Source organism: Uncinocarpus reesii, genomic scaffold (assembly GCF_000003515.1).
Source record: "Uncinocarpus reesii 1704 scaffold_1 genomic scaffold, whole genome shotgun sequence".
Taxonomy (NCBI): Eukaryota; Fungi; Ascomycota; class Eurotiomycetes; order Onygenales; family Onygenaceae; genus Uncinocarpus; species Uncinocarpus reesii.
Window position 1 is genome coordinate 6,964,890 of NW_003052500.1, and position 20,903 is coordinate 6,985,792.

Here is a 20,903-nt window from a genome sequence, read left to right on the forward strand (position 1 = left end):
CGCCCCGGATTGGACTTCTCGGAATCGAAGATAGCGGTGGCTTGAGAAGACTGGATGTCGCTGGCAACAGTTTCCGTGTTCCCAAATGGCAGATTGTGGCGAAAGGGACTGAAGCAGTTTTGGATTGGCTGAAGAATCATATCACGGCGGATGAGATGAAGGAGTGGCAAGGCGAGAGTGAGGATGTGTGATACAGAGAGAATTTGGTGCAATTTTTACCTTGTCCTGCGATGCGGCCCCAGGGTGCCATTTTCGATATTTAAATCGATCTGTACTTTATTTAGACTTCTTTTATATATATTAGACCAGATAGCTATCGTGACATACTGGGAATTTTAGACACCGTGATAGTTTTCCGTACCGGCTGCGCAGGAAGAGCTGGTTACAATCTTAGCCCCGAAAATCATCGGGTGAGATAGATATTTTGAGTGAGTGACAGTATTTCGTAGCTTGATTTGATAGCACGTCGCGCGGTAAGCAGTTCGTGGGGCGATATAATAATGCCATAACTACCGGACATCATACTCGTTTAGAGAGCATTCAAGTTGAACTATTGTTCCTTGTCCTTCCCAAGATCTTCCACTACTCTTAAGAACACGGCCGCCCATTTCGAGAATTTGTCTTCCGTCCCTTTAGGCGCATCGCCCTGTTTTGACGTGTCGCTCATATCTCCTTGTACCCAAGGCTCACATAGCATCTCCGCAGCTTCGGAGGCCCGATCGCGCAGCTTTAGGCTATACGCATCAGCGAATTCTATGTTATGCTCATACAACGACCCGGCGGCCTCATCCACGAGGCTCGGCAGGTCCTGCAAGCAAGACGTGAGAGCGTCAAGCCTATTCGACGATCCGGCAAGAATAAGTGTTTCGTCCATCTTTTTGAGGCGGTAGGATATGATGGCCGAAAATAACTGGGAGGTCAGCGTGAACAGGCGGAGAAGATATTTCTTTTCCTCATCGAGCTTGACGCGTTGGTTTCCCGAGTCTTCATCCTCAGTTTCCTCATCGCCATCGCCATTTTCAATGACTGCGCTCTTTTCGAGTGTACCACGGTTTGGCCCCGAGTCGTCCTGGCTGCCAAATTCGTCTCCCCACAGCCCATCGTCATCATCCAAGTCATCTTCTGGGTCCCACTCCTTCAATTCTCGTAGGCCGTCTTGAATCAATTCCAAATACTCCTTCGCTTTCTTGATAACTAAACCGACGACCCCGCCCGCCACAAGATCGACGACCTGATCGCACACACTCCAGACTCTCCCCGTCGCAATGGTAACCTCATTTTTCTCCTCATCGCTCAACTTAAACCCTTGCTTTTTATCATAATTTGTCGCAATAAGCTGGATATCATGGACTAGAGCGGTTAATTCCCGCAACGCGTCTTTAACCAGCGCCTCCGCTTCGCGGCGAAAGGTCCGAGTGTATTTTTCCGGGGTAGAAATTAATGTCGCGGTGACGAGGGATGGGAGCACAGAATCGTTTATGTTTGAAAGTACAGTGACTAGGGCAGACGGGGTGAACGGAGTGTTGATAGCGAGCAGTGACAACTTCGCGGTTTGCGCCTTGAGGTTCTGAGCGGACGCGGAGAGGAGGGGTAGCGGGGAAGGCTGGTGGTCGGGGGCGGAAGACGTGGAATCAGCGGCAGCTGGAGAAGAAAGAGCCAGGTTAAATTGCTCTGAGAGCGCTATAGTGGTCTCCAAGACCATATGTAGTCTTGCCGCCATATTGGATCTGCGCGTCGTTGAATGCTGGCGTTCATGTTGGCATTTTGGCGGAAGATTCTGGGCCTGGGTGTCTCACGTGACTGGTCGGTGGAATATAAACTCCATACAGAGCACGGAGTAGACAATTATCTACGGCTATGAATTCCTGTCTTACTAGCCTAGAACGAATAAAGCACAGATGGCTAGTTAGAATTCGCCAATTGATATCTTGTGGAATCAGCGACGCCCTCGGTGAAGATGCAGTTGCGATATAGTTAACTAACCAAAGCAGAAGCACTCCGTATGTAGTAACTACTCAACGACAACAGACCGACGGACTGCCGCCTAACCGATGCAATTCTCACTGCGGATCAAACGAGTTCATTGACCATCTCAGCTGCAACAGAGTGCGGATCCGATGCACGAAGACCTGCAATGCCAACGCCGGAAGCATCGACCAGAACACCCCGCATTGTTGTCGATCTCGATCCCCGCCTGCAAAACGTCTCTCGTCCTGCGGCGCATCCGCGAATTCGGTAACTACTGCGCAGGGACACCCAGCCTTCGCCTGGCTGGTTGCAATCATTTGCTAAACCCCGTCAGAGACGCAAAACGGGGGATCGTCAATGCAGATGAAGGTTTTGAACTCGTCGAAAAGCTGAACGATGATGATCAAGAAGTACTTGGAATGAGGCCAGGGAGTTTCATTCAAGAGGGAGGCTTTCCCGCAGCCGTGGCGTGAACAATTGAAAGAACAACTTCTGAAGGAAATCATTCGTTTTGTTTGCCATATTCCGTAACTAGTTAAACCCATGATCGACGCTCCTGTCGTAGAAGATCCATGCGTGACTACACCAAAGTCGTTTGAGATGAGCTGCTGTGTAGATGGATCTGCGATGCTTGAAGAAAGAACCGCGCAGTTGATCAAAACCATATTGGTGGACAATCATTTCTCCGGATCCGACCTATCTGACGGGTCTGTATCAGTGAATCTGCTGGAAATGCGCACGGCGAGCTGATGATTTGCGAAAAATGGCACCCGCCAAAGCTCCTCGCGGCGCGAAGCCTGCACCGGCAGCTCCTCAATCTCTGCCCGCCAAAACCTTCATCATCGACAATGGCGCGTACACCATGAAAGCGGGTTACGCCTCTACAAGCTCCGAAGACACTCCCTCCGACCCATTGGCACCATGCTCAATAATTCCGAATGCGCTGGTCAAAGCCCGCGATAAAAGAGTCTACGTCGGCGCGCAGCTCAACACGCACATCACGGACTGGAACGAGGCGAATTTCCGCCGGCCGGTGGAGAAAGGGTACATAGTGAGCTGGGAGGCGCAGAGGGAGATATGGGAGCATAGCTTTTTCGACGAAAAGGTTCCGCGGAGGCCGGAGGTGAGGTGTGCGGAGCCGGGAGATACAACGTTGATCTTGACAGAGGCGCCGAATGCGATGGCTGCGTTACAGAAGAATGCAGATGAGATTATCATGGAGGAGTGGGGGTTTGGCGGGTATCTACGGTGCATTGGTAGGTGGCCCTTGGAAATGTGATGAAGTTGCGCGCGGAGATGCTGAAATGAGGGGATGGTGCTAGGTCCGCCGTTGAATGCGTGGAATGAGGTGCACTCCTTGTTCGGTGACCCCAGTCGCGAAGGATGGTGGGCCCAGTGCGTCTCCGGTTGAGTGTCTACTGGTGGTTGATTCGGGCTATTCTCATACAACGATTACGCCGGTCTATCGAGGACGACCTCTCCAGCGCGCAATACGACGGCTAGAAATCGGGGGGAAATTTCTGACCAATTATCTCAAGGAACTCATTTCCATCCGTCGATACAATGTGCTAGATGAGACGTACGTGATGAACGGGGTCAAGGAGGCAGTGTCCTACGTGAGCAATGACTTTGAAGGGGATCTCGAGCGGGTCAAACAAGGCAACAAAACCGGTGGGAGGGATGGCGCCGTGGACGGTATCGTGGTAGACTATGTTCTTCCGGATCCAAATGCTGGCACGAAGGGATTCATGCGGCCACATGACCCGCTCCTCGCGGCGAAGAAACGAAAGGACCTTCTCTCGGGTCCTCGGCCTTCTGTTAGTGAGGAGCTGCTTGTCCTGGGGAATGAACGCTTCGCGGTGCCTGAGGTCTTGTTCCGCCCTGATGATGTCGGCATGAAGCAGCCGGGAATCCCCGAAGCTATCATGCAGAGCCTCTCCACACTGCCTACGGGCCTACACCCAGCCTTTCTCGCCAACGTGCTCGTGGTCGGGGGCAACGCCTTAATTCCTGGGCTGGTTGAGAGGCTGTCAGTATAATTCTCGGTTGCTGAGCTTCTAACTAGGCTGACGTTTCGTGTGTAGGGAGTCTGAGCTTCGACAACTCGCGTCGGTCGAGTGCGTTGTTCGAGTCAGAAGGGCACCCGAGTACGTTCTCATCTTCACCCTTCACGATGGCTCCCCGCATAGTTTGCTAATACTTCCTCTTGAATAGCCCCGTCCGATCAACGTGGCTTGGAGCCTCCCGCCTTGCCGCTAACCGAGATGCGCTGCAGGAGATTGCAATCACCCGGCAACAGTACCAGGAATATGGATCTGCCTGGGTGGGAAAAAGGTTTTCCGGGGTGGTTTAATGGTGTTCTGGATATTATTGAGGGCAGCATTCAAGGAGCATGGACCAGGAGTTCAGGTTGACGAAATATTTTTAGATTGGAGTTTTGATCTTTTTTATTTTTTGGTCTGCATTTGCGATATGCTGCATGTATAAAATGCCTTGTCAAGATACCCACCTTGCTTGAAATAACATCGTTCTGTGCTATGTAAAGCATGCGTCGACAAGATGAGTGCAAGGACGCCTTGTCACTTGAGTGTCAATACGATCACTGCCCACAGTTTCAGCAGAGGCGGTTCCAAGCCACCATAATCCGGAATTCGATCGGGTTCATCTGAATACAAGCGAGACGATGTATCCCGTCGTCAAATAAGAGCAAGCGGGACTCCTGAATGGCTCGAGCAGCCCTTGTCTGTGCTGGTGAGCCTCGCGGTGACTTCGTATCCCGGCAGTCTCCTGGCCTCGAATTCTCCGCAAGCCCTTCCCAGGCCCCCCATCGTGGACCGGGGCCATTGCTCTTAATAGCACAGCATCCCTCATACTAGCTGGCGGGGGCGAGCGGTCCACTCGCCGGCAACAGCAGCAGATTCACCACTTCAACGCACACGTGCATGGCGCATCGCAGCGCGCTCACAAGGGTCGCTTTGGCGCTTCGCATTGAGGCATTTACCGGGCTGTGCCATCCAACCACAGAATTCCCTGCAGGACGATGCGGGAGTCTCTTTGATGCGGGAGGCTTTTCTTTGACGGCCAGGCCTGCTTTGTGCCCTCCATCCCAGCGTCCGGTGGCGGACTGGCTCCCCTGCGCGGGTCATGCATCAAAGGTACCTGCGGCTCCATGATGGATTCGTCGCTTGGGTTTCTCTATTATTGGGCATCGGGTCCCCCCCGGTGTTCTTCTCGAGTCTCTTGGACATTCTCTGCTCTCCAAGATATCCTCTTCTCTCTCTCTCTCTCTCTCTCTCTCTCTCTCTCTCTCTCTGTCTGTGTGCCCATTCATCCAGTGTTGCGTGGGCGATGGTCATGGCCTTTGCCACCTCCAGAGTCCAGGAAAGGCGTATTCTTGAACAGCAGTGAGACAGAGGTCCGTTGAGAATGGGCCGTCTTCCTTGAGGCCTTGAATGTCTAACCCAGCTGCGAAATCGACCATGTCTGTTTCGATACTCACGGATGTTGCCCATCCGGGGAACACGACCAGATCCCTACCTGATCAATCTGATACCGTGCGGCCGCTACTCAACTGGCCCGACTTGGAGGGATTCAGGGACACTGGCCTCGACAATGAACCGCCCGCAAATTGGATGGAGCACCCGTGCCCGCCGGAACTCCATGATTTCCCACAGACGACGCCCGCGGACCTTGTTCGAATCCTGAATCTGTCCGTAACTGCCGAGATATACCAAGCGCGTGAAGACGAGAAAGAGCTGGTTGGCTTCGAGTCTCCCGGACTTCCGTCATCACCTGTTGCGCCGCCGCCAGCGGGCCCAAGCGACGCACCGAGGAACGATGCGGCTTCTCCAATCGCCCGTTCGTCTACAAGCCTTTCCACGCGGAGCTCCACCCTTTCCAAGGATGGAGTGTCGACGAAATCTACGATTGGAAAGCTCTCCGCCAAAGCGCCAAAAGAAGTGCGGGCAATTTCGGCTTCAATAAAAGGGAAATATGTGCTCCAGTGAGTTCGATACGGCTTCCACTCCACGCCTATGCTAAAGCTTTACTAACCGTATTGATCTGCAGGGAATGCGCCAGCTGCATGGAGGGCATCATCGAAAAGAACCTACTTCGCCTCGACTGTCAACATCGATACTGCTTGGCCTGCTTTATTACTTTGGTCACTACGGCAATCCACAACGAAAATCAGTTTCCGCCAAAATGCTGCCTCTTAGAGATCCCTGCTAAGATGATCCTCCACAACTTGGAGAACCCGAATAGGGATCTTTATAAAGAGAAAGCGGTGGAATATGCAATCCCACAGCAGGATCGATGGTACTGCCCGTCAAACGCTTGTGGGAAATGGATTGCCCCAAAGAAACTCAAAAAATCGGCTGCGGTGCAGAAATGCCCATTCTGCAAGTTTAAAATCTGCGGTTTCTGCCGCGGACCTACCCATATAAGCCGGGCAGATTGCCCCAAAGATGCAGGGCTGGAAGCCACACTTCACGAGGCCGAAAGGCACGGTTGGAGACGCTGTTATCAGTGCCGTGCGATGGTTGAGTTAGTTGCCGGCTGTCGTCATATGACTTGCAAATGTGGTGCGCACTTCTGGTATGTACACACCTCCAAGCCCGCAAGTCGTTTATGTCCCACGGCTCAATACACTGACCTTGACATAGCTACACCTGTGGCGCGGTATGGCGCACATGCTCGTGCACGGAAGAAGACCAGCGACGACGGGAGGAACATCTCCTAGCACGACGTCTCGAAACATTTGACCACGCTCAGAGAGAGGCCCAGGAACTGGCAGATGCCATCGCCGAAATTGAGCGCCTGGAGCAACTTGAAACAGAAGAGCGGATCCGTCGCGAGGAGCGTGAGGCTGAGGAAAGGGCTCGCCAGGAAGCAGAGCGAGCACGGGCGGAAGAGGCGAGACGACGGAGGGAGGAAGAGGAGGCGCGCGAAAGAGAAGCGCAACGACTGATGGCGATAGCCGAACTAATACGTAATCTGCGCTTGACCTTGGACCGGATTAATGAATCGCAGCAAAAGATGCTGAATATGAGGCATGAGACAGATGCGCTTCTGCTACACTCGAAGATTCAAGATGAGAAGAAACAATTCGATGAAAAGCGGCAGCGGCTCGAGCTGGCTCTCCAGTCGAATGTGAAGAAGCGTACTGATGCGCTTTCCGCCACGCACGAGACCGAGATCGCAGAAATGACCTCGAAACACGAGGATGAAGAGGACGAGACTTTCATCAGTATATCAAGGCATTTGAAGAATAGGCCTAATCGAGAAGAGCGCGAGAGATCAATAATGGACAAACTCAAAGCCGCACAGGACAGAGAACTCGCTTCCCTGCAAAAGACGCACAAGGAAGCGATGGAAGAACTGGAACATACAGCGAGCATAGAAGCCAGCTCGCTCGAAGCCGGCCTGGCGAAGGAGTCTCAGCTTGCTTGCCCAAGCGTTGCAAACCGCCAAATACTGGCGCAGGATATCACGATTGACCGCCACTGGTTTCAAGCCGTGACGAAGAAACGCGCAGATCTGCTCGAGCTCCATCGCCAGCGCCTCGTCCGCGGTGAAAACACCACCAGCGAACGCCGTCCCAACCAACGGCGCGCTTTGAAGCACTCGAAGCCACCTTCACCACCTCCCGCTTACCCACTCCCTCCTCCGCCAACAATGCTTCCACCTCCTACTCCAGGTTCGCCTCGAACACCGATCCTCGTACTCCCCCGACGCCCAGAGTCACCGCGTCCACCGCCAACGCCCATAGCCGCTCCGGCCATTGACCCTGCGCCAAAGCCAAAACAAGAGAAAATGTCTTTGAAGGAGATGATTACGGCGAATGCTCGCAATCGGCGGGTGAATCGGTCTGCGTTTGCTGTTCTAAGTGGCTAGGTTGGACATGACCTACATTTGTTTCCCCTATTCACATTTACCATTTTGATGCCTGGACCTTTGATACTTCTAATGGGCTTCATCTACTTTGCCATGGTCAACTCATCCTAGCTTTTTACTTTCCTCCGTTCTCTCTCTCTCTCTCTCACACACACCCCCTTTTTTTTTTTTTGGGTTCGTCTTGTTGAGTTGTATACCCCAATCCATACTTTTCTTTTCTCTTTATTCCCAGTCCCAAACTTCGATAATATGTATACGCTTTCACATTTTGCAGGGGAGGGGCATATATTGTTGATGATGGTTTTGCATTAGGAGGACAGGGTGTGCATTGAAGTTATGACGATACTCTCCTTCAGTCTAATGCAATTATAGTGGATCGCAGACAAAGGCATGTTTGATGACCTGAAGGATGTTGATATGAGATGTGAGAATATGATATATATAATGATCTATTCAAAGATTCAAACCCCCCGCTCCGTTCGTCTCAAAGCATTCCCAGTCCTATTTTCAGTTAGATCAACTTGAACTGGAAACTGGACGACATAAAAAGTAATGGACCCCCCGTTGAGGCTATATGCCAATACAGCACCGCCTCTGTTATTTGCACCAATTGATCTATATACACAAGCCTGTATTTTAAAACCGCTTTTTAAATCCAAACTCCCCTTTTAATAGTCATAAAATCCCTTTCCGGTCTTCTTCCCCAACCACCCGGCATCAACCATCTTCTTCAGCAAACCTGCAGGCCGATACTTGCTATCACCAGTCTCCTGGTGCAAAACATTCATAATCGCAAGGCAGGTATCAATTCCAATGAAATCCGCCAAGGTCAGCGGCCCCATGGGCACATTCGTTCCATACTTCATGATGCTGTCAATGTCCTCACGGGTTCCAATCCCGTTCTCCAAGCACGAAATCGCCTCGTTGATATAAGGCATGAGAATGCGGTTCGCCAGGAATCCAGGAGAGTCAGTGGAGCGAGCGGGGATCTTGCCCATGCGCTTGACGAATTCGAGAGCGGTGTCGATGGTGTCTTGCGAGGTCTGCAGGCCGGTGATGATCTCGACACCCTTTTGGACGGGCACGGGGTTCATGAAATGGGTTGAGATAACGCGCGAGGAGTTTGAGAGGTCTCTTGGGTCTGTGGTGGTGGAGGCGGCGATTTTGGTAATTGAGATGGAAGAGGTGTTGGTCGCGAGGATGGCGTGCTTGGGAGCGACCTGCGCGAGTTTGGAGAAGATGGATGCTTTGAGATCGGGGATCTCGGGAACGGCCTCGATGACAAAGTCTACGTCCGAGACGTCTTCGAGCTTGGTGGTGGGTGTGATCATGGAGCGGATCTTTGCCGCAGCGTCCTTTGTGATGCGCTCCTTGGCCACATCTTTCTCGAGGAGTTTATCTGCACGCTGCATTCAGCAAAGCCATCTCCGGACTGGAAGCGTGGAGTTTGCTCAGAAGCACATACCGGCGAACTTGAGGCCCTTATCTAAAGATGCTTGATTGCTATCGACCAACGTGACAGGGACGCCGGCTTTTTGAGCAGCAACCAGGGCAATTCCCAAGCCCTATCGATAACATCAGGATACACGTCCATCAACAGGGGATCAGAAAAGGAAGCACAGCTGATTACCATCTGTCCGGCGCCAATCACGGCCACCTTGTTGACCTCCGCCGCAGCCTGCGCGGCGGGAGAAGTGCTGAAAGCTCTGGTGCCAATTGACGGGATGCCCGCCGCGAGGCCCTTGGTAACTGCTGTGCGGAACATTGCTAGGTGTTGTGAGAGCAGGAAGCCGGGTTCGTCGAGTTGCGAGTTCAAGCTGTTGTTTGGGTCTTTCGTCCGCAAAATGTCTTCAAGTCGAGGATCAACCGCGGCCAAGCGGAAGGCATGTGCCGTCACGTCATTGGCCCGGCGGTCGGTTAACTTCGGCGTTTCGCTCCGATCGAAGATTAGGTAATAGCGTCTTAGTCATCTGCTTATTAAGACGCGTCGGCAAACGCGTCAAACCTCAACGTCGCGACTCGAAGTTGACGGCGGGACGGTCGATGCGGACACACTCGTTGACACGTACCTGGTGCCATGAGAGGCTGAGGACCGGGGCCGTCTGCGCTGATTATGCAGTTATCCAGTGGGACAATGGAGATTGAGCCACCTCCGCCCGCAGAGGTGGTCGATCCCGAAGTGCGATCTTATGTCTACGGTCTTGTCACCGCGGTCGGTCAATTCTATACTCTAGGATTTCCTCGATTCCATGCTAACGTATATTAGCTTGGTGGCACTGCGGGGGATGAGTCGGGCCGCTATGTACTTGGAGATGATGCCCTGGGATGTCTTCGTGATCTCAAAAAATGGCTGCGATTCTACGACGAGAAGCTAAATCGCCTGGACGTTGCCAGATGCCTGGCGGAAAGCAAGCTTGTCATCGGTGACTTGATGCCCATTATATCGCTGTGCGGGGAGTTTGAACAGAGTGATAAGCACAAGGCGCGGATTATGTTGGCTTGTTGTGAGTAGTGCTCTTAAGAGAATCATTTCGCTCAAATATTTTCTTTCCTAACCACCAGTATGACTTGTAGTGGAATTACTTGTTCCCTTGACATGGCCGATCGAAATCCATGGGCAGATGACAGCAAATCATCATAGGCACACATCATATCTTCAGTACTCGCAAGTCGAATATAAACGGGGAATTCTTGGGTTCAACCCGTCTCCCATTCTCCGTGCAATTGTCAGGGTTGGCTTACCGAGCATGGCCACGCCCAGATCCGAAAGGTCTACTAGAGACGAAGGAATTATTAAGTTGATGTTGTACTTTTTTCGAAATATTGCTGTCCTCACTTCGCCGACCAACCTAACCGTTGATGGAGACGACGACAAAGCTACGAGGTCCGCTACGATCGACGCCTTCCAGCAGCAAGATATATTTGCTCTTTTGTTGACGATGTGCTCCACTATGGGAGAAGACTTTACGTTTCAGGACGTAATTATCCTTGAGATTCTGTTCAACTTGGTCAAGGGTGTCGATGTTAAACAACTGTTCAAACCGGCTGAACGGGCCGGTATTACGAAAGCAAATGAGTTGGAAAGCTTGTTGCAAAAAGAGTCCGAGTTGAATCGGGAACATGCCAAAACTGCACCAACCCGGCACGGTCGATTTGGTACGATGATTTGGGTCAAAAGAGATGATGAGAAATTTTCTACCGTATCTGGACAAGACGTGTTGAAGGGCGACAGAGCAACTCTTTTGAAAATGGATAAGAGCAAAAAGTGGAATAAGCCTAGGTTCAAAAGGGAGGTTGTAGATCCGTCCTCAAACAATTTCAATGTCAAAGTTATGCTCACCCCATCAGCGTCGAAGAACTTGCAAACTTTCGTCGAAGAATTTCTTGACTCCGGATTTAACCCGTTATTTACTCACTTGCGGAAAGCAATTGAACGTGAGGCGGAGCGCATCACTGAATCAACTTCTCGACAATTCTGGTATGTGGTGTCATGGTTTCTGCACGCGGAACGGGTTCGTCGAGAGCACCAAAAGGAAGCTCGCCAACAAGCTAGAGGGAGAGCAAAGGACATAGAGCCGGATGACTTCTCTCTTGTGGCAAGTGTCCTCAATCAAGAGACATTTGTGAATCTGAATAGATATATGCAACACTGTCTCGATTATAAAGATTGGCAGGATCTCACAGCTGGCATGAAGTGTTTCACCCAGATTCTTCTAACAGTTCAAGAAATGGCAATATCAACCCTTGAAGAAGACCAGGAAATCGCAGAAAACATCCAAAACCGGATATTTTATGAGGAAACCACACATGATCGGATATTGGTTATCCTGCGAAACTATAACGATCAGGGTTTTTGGTACCTCGACGCGTGCACAGAACTTGCACATGTCTTTCTTCGAATGCTTGAGCAGTACTCCAAACAGAATGTCGATATGCAAGTTCGGTCACGGAGACGAGGTCGCCGGAAGAAGACCCAGACAACGGCGCCGGATCAAGACGGCGTCGAGGAAGACGGCGGGCACGGCTCAGAGGCTGAAGACCGAGCAGAAGCAAATCGCACAGCAGTCGAACGATCTTTCGACTTTAAGCGATTCTCTCTCAAATTCTGCACACAAAAGTCCGTGGATACCTTCGTCGCCTTCACCAACTACTACCGAGAATTAGATTCGGAGCAGCTGAAGCGAGCGCATCGTTTTCTCCACAGGGTTGCATTTAAACAAGACAGGGGTATTTTACTCTTCCGCTTAGATATCATTTCGCTACTGTTCAAAATGATCAAGGGTCCTGAAGGGCTTGATGCATCGAAATCCTCTTTCAAGGAATGGGAAGAGCTTGTCCGTCATTTGTTCCGAAATCTAGTTAGGAAGCTTAAACAGCGTCCCGAGTTGGTTGTTGAGTTGTTGTTTAGCAAGATCAACTCCACCTTGTTCTATCTGGAGTACGGTTATGAGAAACAAAGTCTGTCGGAATCTAAGCCAGCGGCTGAGCTGGAGATCAAACCTGGCAGCGCTTCGACGCTGGATGAGAAGATCAGAATTGTAGTGGCTGCTTTGATTCAAGATGATAAACTGCCACTGGTGAAGTGGCTAGGTGGAGTTCTAGATTCAGCTATCAGCGAGAGACAGAGTTGGGAAATGGAAGCCGAGGCTAGAGCTGCTTCATCTACTGAGGAGCAGGCAGAAGCAAAACCTCCCTCGATTGGTATGATTTCGTTTTGGATATTATTTATGCTTCTTTTTAACTAATGGGCAAATAGCTGTTGTGCCGGAAGATGATGACTGCCGCGACGCCATGTTTAGGAATGGGCGACTACGTCTTTTAATGACGCTGGCCGGTTTCAAATGTTTTGATGAAGATGAGCTCAGCGCTTCGTGGATAATCTCGTCCTCAATCTCATCGTCTACGCTGAAAGAATCCAGTACATTAATCGAAAAGCACTGTGAAAATCCGGTAGAGGATATCGACGGTGCAGATCCACGGGATCTAATACGCCGAAAGCGGACGACGGCCGATCTGAAGGCTTCCCACCATGAGTCCATTGAAAGCGTTCATTTTGGAAGTGATTCGGAAGGAGAAGATGAGATTCTGTTTCCACCGAACCTTGTTCAAAGGTCGAAGGCGGCGAAAGGGCGGAAGCTCACGAGAAGGAAAAGAAAGGATGGCGATGATAACGAAAGTGGCCTAGACGATGCAGAGCTGGAGGCTCGACAAGCAGCCAGGAAACGCAATGCTCTAGAACGCCAAAGAAAGATTAAAAGTGATCTTTACGTTCGCCCGAGCGACGACGAAACGGACGAAGAAGCGGACGCTCGCTTCTTTGCAAAAGAAAATGAACGGAGACTGGCACAAGCTGCGCGTATCCAAAAAGCTTTGGAAACAGGCGTTTTGGAGAATAGTGTGCCCCAGAAACAAACAAAACCCAAAGCTAGCCGGAAGCGCAAAGCGAACTCAATACCCGAGTCAGATATTGAAGATGATGCGAATATCCCGTCGAAACGCCGACGCGACGAAGCTGGAGGTGAGTCCGACAGTGCGGACGAAGATGGTGTCGATTCCGGATCTCCTTCGTCTCGAGGCTCCTCGACGCCGACCCCTGATATTGATCCCATGCCTATGAGATCTCCGAGTGTGGAATTGCCTTGGAGCGCCGGAGTTGATCAGATGCTGAAGGGGGCCATACCGGACAACGAGAAAGAGAGCGGTGCTAGTGACAATGAGGAAGAGGATGACGATGACCTTGTTCTGACAGCGAGAAGTACGCGGCGGCGGGCCATGGCCGGTTTTGTTTTTGAAAGCGATTCTGAATGATGCCTGTATTCCATCATGTTGCATTTGAGGCGTCGGTCCCAGGGCGTTGGGGGTTGGTGTAGCGCCTCGTCTAGACGCGGCTTTCTTCTACTTAATACCCGCTAGGAAATCAATGGAATACCATGTGTCTAATAAGGCGCATTTTTGAGCAAAGCTTCTTTGCGGTTGAGTTTTTGATGTTGGTGAACATCCGAGACCGCGCCCTACGATTGATCGCGGGGCCGGAGCACGGATAACGAGCCTCTGCATATAACTAATCGCTATGACCGATCCCAGCCCTTGGTTTTCAACTCCATCTCGTCGTGCTCGCTTTTGAAGAACCCAGTACAATAAATAAATAAACCGCCATGGCAAAGTCTCTCCATTACGTCACCCTCGACGTCTTCACCACCAAACGCTTCGAGGGCAACCCTCTGGCCGTTGTCTTCCTCGAGGATCCCCAGCAAGTAACGCAAGACCAAAAGCAACTCATTGCCCGAGAATTCAACTACTCGGAAACCATCTTCGTTCACCCGCAGGCGCCCGGCCAGCAAAGCCGCAAGATCGACATCTTTACGCTTGATCGAGAACTGCCGTTTGCCGGCCATCCCACCATCGGCGCGACCTACTGGTTCCTCCGCTCACAGGGATATGGCACCACTGGGCAAACGACATCCAGTCTTCTGACGAAAGCCGGGGAGATTCCGATTTCTCTGTCCACGGAGGATCCCGCGAAAGTGGCTGCTTCGATACCGCATAATGTGCGCATCCATGCCGCTCGAATGCCATTGAAGGAGCTGCTCAGGCTACATCCGGAACTTGAACCTTACCTGGATGCGTCAGCGCACGCAGATGGGTTCCCTGTGGTGTCTATCGTCAAAGGCATGTCTGCGGTGCACGTCCGGCTCCCGAGCCTTGAAGCACTGGGCAAAGTTACGACTCCGACGGGAGGCTATGATATCCCTGCAGCTACACCAATGGAGGGAGGATATCTTGACGAAGGCTGGGATGTTCCCGGGCACGTGGCGATTTACTTTAGGGTTCATGATGTGTGGGACGAGAAGCTGCAGAAGAATGTCATTCGTAGCCGCATGCTTGCTGGAACGTTGGAAGATCCGGCTACCGGTAGTGCGTGTAGTGGGATGTGTTCCTATCTGAGTCTGATGGAAGGGAAATCAGCTACGTATCAGGTCGTACAGGGGGCGGAGATGGGGCAAAGGAGTGAGATCTCTGTTCGCGTGGAGCTGAAGGAGGACGGCAAGGAGGTCCAGAAGGTTCAACTGCAGGGAAGTGCAGTGAAAGTTGCAGAAGGGGAGCTATTGCTTTGACTGGAATAGAGAAGGCTCTCCTGAGTATTATGATGAGTTTCGGAAGCCAATTGCTTCTGTAGAATAATTCAAAACAATAAGTGTCCAGATTATCAAGATATAACACCTTAACTAAATCGTCATTCGCTTGGCGATTTAGACATCTCTTTTGCTTGCTCGATAAGTTTCCGAAGCTCTGGATGGTTTTCAAGCCGAACTACGCATTTGGCCCCAACGGGGAGCTGGAATCTGTCTCTCATACCGGTCTCGGTAAATATTCAAATCTCAGAATGCAGCAATATGGTCAATTCTTTTGGCATTAGGTGCACAGCGGAAGGGTAGATTGAAATGGTACCCAAGCTTGTTTTGCGTTGAGGCACAGCTGATTTGGCTGAATTCTGTAAGCTGGTCTTCAAAAAGCTAGAACAACTAACCAGGGAATCGAGGATGGATATATGCACCACGACACTAAACCCATGATTGGACACTTCACATTATCAACAACTTTAGGGGCTTGTAGCAAAACGTCCAGACAGTCCCGCGCATGTAGTAGATATACTTACATCTCTTGCTTCTTCGCCCGGGCCCCGATCGAAAACTACAACTCCGCCAAAAACTTGGGCTTCCGCCCAATAACCAACCACGTCCAAAAAGCCCCGGCGATAGTGACCTGATATTTTCGGGCTGAAACTTGTATGGATCAACGTCTGGGTTCTGAGGCTCCCCACCTGGGTGGAAAGTTACAAATAGATTTCCTGCCATGTCGTGAAGCGCAATGGCAACGGGTTCTAGGAGGTGCATGGTGAAGGACGGGGAAGATTACGTGAATCTTGGTAAAATTGAGCGACCTTGAGAGATATTAGTATGGGTATGGCCGAAGGAAAAAAAGGGTATCGAGCAATTGGATTCAGCCCTAGGAATCAAGCGTTGTCTTGCAGCTGCAAAAGCTCGTCGACAGCACCAGCGATTCATGTGAGGGCACAGTCCTTGATAAAATATCATTTCTCATAGTTGTCGTAAACTCGTATGATGTTTTTATGGGAGGGCCGTCAATGACTTGGGCGAAAACATCCTTAACAACATCACTGCGCAGGACAGTGGAGAGCACCCGCCTCAATGCAACTGACCTGTCCTGTTCAATATCCGCAAGAGTAATCATGCCGTGACTGGGTATGAATCAATAGCTATGATCCCAAAGGTAGAGCTAGCGTACACCAAGTGAATCGGCAGTAGGATATCAATTACCACCAGGGCATCAGTCTCTTTTGTCGAAAGGTTATTTGGACAGTTGGCTTGACTGTCAAATGAAGGACAAGGGAGCACTCATCATCAACCGTGAACTAGGTAGTTATGTCGATGATGGAACGACGTTGAGTTGTAAACACGGCAAGTCAAAAGGGGCAGGTCACATGACCTTCTACTTTGCACATATCAAAACGGTTTCGATGATCAACTGTTTGGCATCGATAGACACGGATGGGATGTCTGTTGCAAATTACCGTAGGAGAAAGCTCGCCCGACTGGATTCACAGGACCACTTACCCTTGAGGCTGCCCAGAGTCGACGTCTGGCTACAGAGACCCTGAAGATCAGATGGGCCGGATTCGCAGCTATGAAAAACTGTGCAGTATGTTCTTTCACAATGGTGGTGCAGTTAAATTCATCTGACAGGAGGATCTCGGGAAGTAAATGGAGATGTAGCATTACAAAGGAACAAATATCAGATCCTGAGCATCAGTCTGCTGTCATTGGCACATCAACCGCAAACTAACTGGCTGAAAGCAAGCAAAATGGCAATTCGGACCTTAGTGATGCTTTTGTGTACCTTTGGAAGGTCAGGGTCCAAAAGGGCATCCGGAACATCCCGTCACAAAAGCTAACTTTCCATCTTTCCCTGCTTCTTCATGTGTGTATTGCACCATGTCTCTCCAGGCCCTAACCGCAAGGTAGCCATTATCAGATCATCCCAGCAGCAACAGTTGGCTTTCACATCCATGTCGAAGGCGAATACTTCAACTGCGGATAGCCATGGCGTTGCAAATGGGAAGCAAACAGGTCGAAAATCGTCGTTGGCAATCTCCTTGCAAAACTTCGCAAATCGCACTTTCCACTCGATACCGCGTCGAATAAACTCGGAGAGCAACAAAGCCAACGCGACCGCGCCGCCAAATTTGCGCCGTCCTTCCGCGAAGCTGCCACACTCAAAGTCATTGTCAAGGCTGCCATTGCTACAATCTCGCCCAGCCACATCAACGTCCGTTGTTCGAACCGCCCCTTCAACGGAAGACGCGCCATCACTGCCCCCTCTGCCATCGGGAAGGCCTGGGTCAAGGATACCAGCATCAAACCGAATGGTGGCACCAGTTGCTCGAGAAGGATGCGCACTAGAGCCCGGGCCAGCCAGCTCCAAGTCCAATATCAGTTTAAGCACCGATGTACGGATCACGCGTCAACCAAAACCATTTGTGGCGTATCAAGACATCAAAGCTTTATCAACAATCAATAAAGCGAGGCCGAAAAACAAAAAGGTAGAAGCAGAGACTCCAACGGAGAAAGAGGCGAAACAGGGAACGAGAAGGTCAATAGAAAATAGCCATCCTGCTGGTTCGATGCCGCTACAAAAGCATGCGATGTCCTTTAGTTGCAGAAGGACCCCGACAACAGCAGCGATCCAAACGACACGAGCAAGCCAAGTAGTCCTCCCGCGGTCGGTGTCGGTGGCAGCGATCAACCCTTTAGGACAGGTATCGACCATGCCTCCGGGCCCTGTTTTGAATTCCCTCCACGGGTCCGCCAACAGGGAGAGCAAGCTAGAAAGCACCTGCGGCCCCAGCGTCGCTGCCCAACTCGATGGGCGTGCGGATCGTGGAGCAAATCATACAATGCGAGCAGTGAGCAAAGCATCAATGGGAAGTTCCATTAACTGCGATCCCAGGGACAGAGACCTACCGTTGCCACCAATCCCAGCGCTGCCCAAAAGTTATTCCATTGGAAACAAGATGATCCAAAGCCGACCTGATAGGGCACAAATTCGGCCGAAAACACCGACTTCGTCTAGCACTTCGACGCCTCCGAAAGCTGCACGGGGAATGGAGGTGCCAAAAAATCTGAACTCGGCCGCGAGCCATACAAACGAGAAACCGGATGTACCGGTAAACCGTCGCCCAAGGGCTGCAATCCAAAACTGCTACGTGACAGCTAAATACTCATCCGCACCTGCGATGATCACGGAACCGTTAATAGACTTGACGCCTCCACGTCAGATGCAATTATCGGTTACTGCATGTCCTGCATTAGCGCCTTCTGGGATATCGTCACTCGCAACGAATGAAAAGGAGGAAAACGTGACACTGGTAAGCGTTCTTGCAGCATCCAGAGCACCATGCTCAATTGAATTCTGAGGTAGACGGCTAAAGCCCACCAGGTCCTCCAGGCTCAACCACAGCAATACTGGCTTGGCCGCCTATCAACCCTCGTAAACAGCCTCCAGTATGAAGATGCCTTTGACGAACCGGATCCCATGATCACGCATCGTGCCCCATCGAGGACAAAGCTCCTCAAGTCTTGCGGGATAGAGAGCATTGAAGAATTCAACATTAAGCGCGCGTTTGCAGCCCTGGAAAAAGCATGCATGACCTCAGAAGCAACAAAGAGCCTCCATAGGTTTAAAGATGAATATGAACGCAGATACACCAAGTCTGGAGTCCCAAGACCGGCGAAAGGAGGTAACAAAGCTGGCCTTGCGGATGGCCGACAGACGGTGGTTCGAGTTGGGATGAAAGCAGCGGGAGGGGCCAAAGGTAAATAGGGCGGTCATGGGCACCATGCAAAAGAATTGAGGTCTTTGATTTTGCCGGCATAACAATCAGGGCATGCGGATTTGGCGATATGCCATCAAGCTTGGGATAGAGTTGGAGAGGCCAATAGTAGAAAAGAAAAGCTGCCTGAAAAGATCTAAAAATAGCGAAGGGGAATAATCACAATACCCAATTGAGTTTTCATTCCAGATGTTGCTCCAGGTCGCCGTCTCAGATTATCCAATATAACGCCGATCCACCCCATTAGCCTATCTTACCAAAGGAAACGCCATGCTACCGATGCGTGGGCCATGTACTAGCTTCGAGAAGCTTTACTCCTTAGAAACGCGGCAACCTGTTCATGTCTCGTGACAAAAAACATCGTCTTTTATCGATTTCCATACCAAACGCCAATTTCTCAGCGTACCGCATGAGACTTCGAATTCGGCCGAAGAGGCAAAATCTTGAACAAGAATCCTGGAGTAGCCCTCAGCCTGTCTCGTTCTAATTGCCACAGCCGAATTTGATCAACCACCGTGGGCGGTAGAACGGATGGAGCGAGTCCGGCTGTGTTCGAAGTGGATTTTGATGCGTTCAGTTTCCTCATTTGCGGGTGAGCGTGGGTTGTGAGATAAGAGATGATTTGGTCAGCTGTGATGCCCATTTCCACGGCCCGACGGATGGACTGTCGGGTTAGCTTCCCCGTGACGAGGTTCGGAAAGCGGTATTTTAACGTGGTGAAAAGTGCGATGAGGGAGATTTGTAGAGGAGAAGAGGTATAGGCGTATAACCGGTAGTTTGTTTCAATGATTATGAACCCTGTTCCCGGAACCCCAGTTGCTTCATTTATATTGGGGCCGGTGGGAGCGAGGTTACCTGACATTGGGCTGGCAAGGGCCATGGAGTCGGATGTGAGGGTGGTTGCGAGACGGGTAGGGTAAAAACGAGTAGCTTCCGAAGCTGGGGAGTGCTGGTAAACAATTCCGAAATCAGTGAGGTCGGCGAGAGTGCGAAGTTGTGTTGAGCTCAAATGTTGCTTTTCGTAGGACTGTCCAAGTTCTAGACTGCTAAGGAGGAAGAGGAATGAGAGCACTTCGACGCTATCCATTCCGATAGCCTCGGCGTTTTCAACGTAGAGCACGAGAATGTGCCAGACCTGCGTATTAACATCTTGGAGAACGAAGGCGAATCCTTCTTTGGTGATTTCTACTCTGCGGTCCCGCACTTCGACCAGATGGCAGGCCTGAAGAAGGGATTTGACTCCCTTGCTGAGCGTCACGCTCTCACGTTGAATACCCAGTGTGTTTGTCCCAACCATGTAGCCAAGAACTCCTTCCCATTGCCGCCTGGCATAGTCGTCTAGGTCGGCGATAGTCATTGGTTGCGGGTCTGGCGTAGTGGATATCACTCCAAATGATTGTTGCTTATCCCCTCCAGTGAGAGCTTGCCGGAGAGACGAGGAGAAAGGGTTTGTAACCATAAACGCTCGAACGTGGTTTGCAGTGGTTGTGCTTGAAAGGATATGTAATCGGCTCAGGATCGATAGAGCGTTGTCTCTCTCGCTGTTGAGTCTCATTAGAAAAGTCCCCGCGTAATTTTTGGAGCCGTAAAGATTCTTCGTACCGCTTGCTCTCCGTCTTGACCCATAACTCAAGCTCAGCTGCTGGGAGCGGATCTTTCAAATAGAGAAGCGCCATCACAAAGCATTTTGCTGGGTAGGATTGAGATGGTTAGCAAGGGGAAAGCAGTATACATTCAATGGAGGTTGAACTACCTAGATGGGGCAGCATCCGTCGAAAGATCGCCAGCGCAGTTGAAGGTTGTTGATATAGCTTGAGAAATACGGTCCCTGGGAGGCTCTCCAGATATTCCAGGGAGCGGGAGGAAGAGGCAGCCATCTTGAAACCGGCAATCAATGCTGCGCGCCGTGCAAAGTGCGTGAGCTATCTATCGATCATAGTGTTCAAAAAGCTGGCAGCTATCAAGCTCCAATTGAACGTGGTGGTGATTCGAGTTCTCACGTCTTGCAGTGCAGTTCCCAAGTCGGCCACTTGATTGATGACTAATCACCGCTTCTAAGCTCCGCTCCGGATGTCCTTTGAAGCGGAACGATTCGCATCACACACGGCGTTTCCACTTACAAGATGGC

General features: G+C 51.0%; 8 protein-coding genes across 8 annotated transcripts; 5 read left to right on the forward strand and 3 right to left on the reverse strand.

Moving 5' to 3' along the window:
* Positions 1-550: 550 nt before the first annotated feature.
* UREG_02625 (uncharacterized protein) lies at positions 551-1,720 on the reverse strand (the record flags this gene model as incomplete). The annotated part of the gene is made up of 1 exon (XM_002543063.1): positions 551-1,720. The coding sequence occupies one exon, from the start codon at positions 1,718-1,720 to the stop codon at positions 551-553; it is 1,170 nt and encodes a 389-aa protein (XP_002543109.1).
* Positions 1,721-2,731: 1,011 nt separating this feature from the next.
* Positions 2,732-4,321, forward strand: UREG_02626 (uncharacterized protein; the record flags this gene model as incomplete). Its single annotated transcript, XM_002543064.1, has 4 exons — positions 2,732-3,224; positions 3,343-3,997; positions 4,053-4,115; positions 4,183-4,321. The coding sequence occupies 4 exons, from the start codon at positions 2,732-2,734 to the stop codon at positions 4,319-4,321; spliced, it is 1,350 nt and encodes a 449-aa protein (XP_002543110.1).
* A 1,126-nt stretch (positions 4,322-5,447) lies between these two features.
* UREG_02627 (uncharacterized protein) lies at positions 5,448-7,863 on the forward strand (the record flags this gene model as incomplete). The annotated part of the gene is made up of 3 exons (XM_002543065.1): positions 5,448-5,971; positions 6,037-6,564; positions 6,633-7,863. 3 exons carry the CDS (start codon positions 5,448-5,450, stop codon positions 7,861-7,863), a joined length of 2,283 nt encoding a protein of 760 aa, XP_002543111.1.
* Positions 7,864-8,531: 668 nt separating this feature from the next.
* UREG_02628 (uncharacterized protein) lies at positions 8,532-9,942 on the reverse strand (the record flags this gene model as incomplete). Its single annotated transcript, XM_002543066.1, has 4 exons — positions 8,532-9,262; positions 9,329-9,428; positions 9,494-9,797; positions 9,869-9,942. 4 exons carry the CDS (start codon positions 9,940-9,942, stop codon positions 8,532-8,534), a joined length of 1,209 nt encoding a protein of 402 aa, XP_002543112.1.
* Positions 9,943-10,610: 668 nt separating this feature from the next.
* On the forward strand, positions 10,611-13,671 carry UREG_02629 (uncharacterized protein; the record flags this gene model as incomplete). Its single annotated transcript, XM_002543067.1, has 2 exons — positions 10,611-12,564; positions 12,620-13,671. The coding sequence occupies 2 exons, from the start codon at positions 10,611-10,613 to the stop codon at positions 13,669-13,671; spliced, it is 3,006 nt and encodes a 1,001-aa protein (XP_002543113.1).
* A 347-nt stretch (positions 13,672-14,018) lies between these two features.
* Positions 14,019-14,978, forward strand: UREG_02630 (uncharacterized protein; the record flags this gene model as incomplete). The annotated part of the gene is made up of 1 exon (XM_002543068.1): positions 14,019-14,978. One exon carries the CDS (start codon positions 14,019-14,021, stop codon positions 14,976-14,978), a length of 960 nt encoding a protein of 319 aa, XP_002543114.1.
* Positions 14,979-17,710: 2,732 nt separating this feature from the next.
* UREG_02631 (uncharacterized protein) lies at positions 17,711-18,765 on the forward strand (the record flags this gene model as incomplete). The annotated part of the gene is made up of 2 exons (XM_002543069.1): positions 17,711-18,310; positions 18,382-18,765. The coding sequence occupies 2 exons, from the start codon at positions 17,711-17,713 to the stop codon at positions 18,763-18,765; spliced, it is 984 nt and encodes a 327-aa protein (XP_002543115.1).
* Positions 18,766-19,401: 636 nt separating this feature from the next.
* Positions 19,402-20,652, reverse strand: UREG_02632 (uncharacterized protein; the record flags this gene model as incomplete). Its single annotated transcript, XM_002543070.1, has 4 exons — positions 19,402-19,439; positions 19,631-20,316; positions 20,378-20,465; positions 20,529-20,652. 4 exons carry the CDS (start codon positions 20,650-20,652, stop codon positions 19,402-19,404), a joined length of 936 nt encoding a protein of 311 aa, XP_002543116.1.
* Positions 20,653-20,903: the final 251 nt, after the last annotated feature.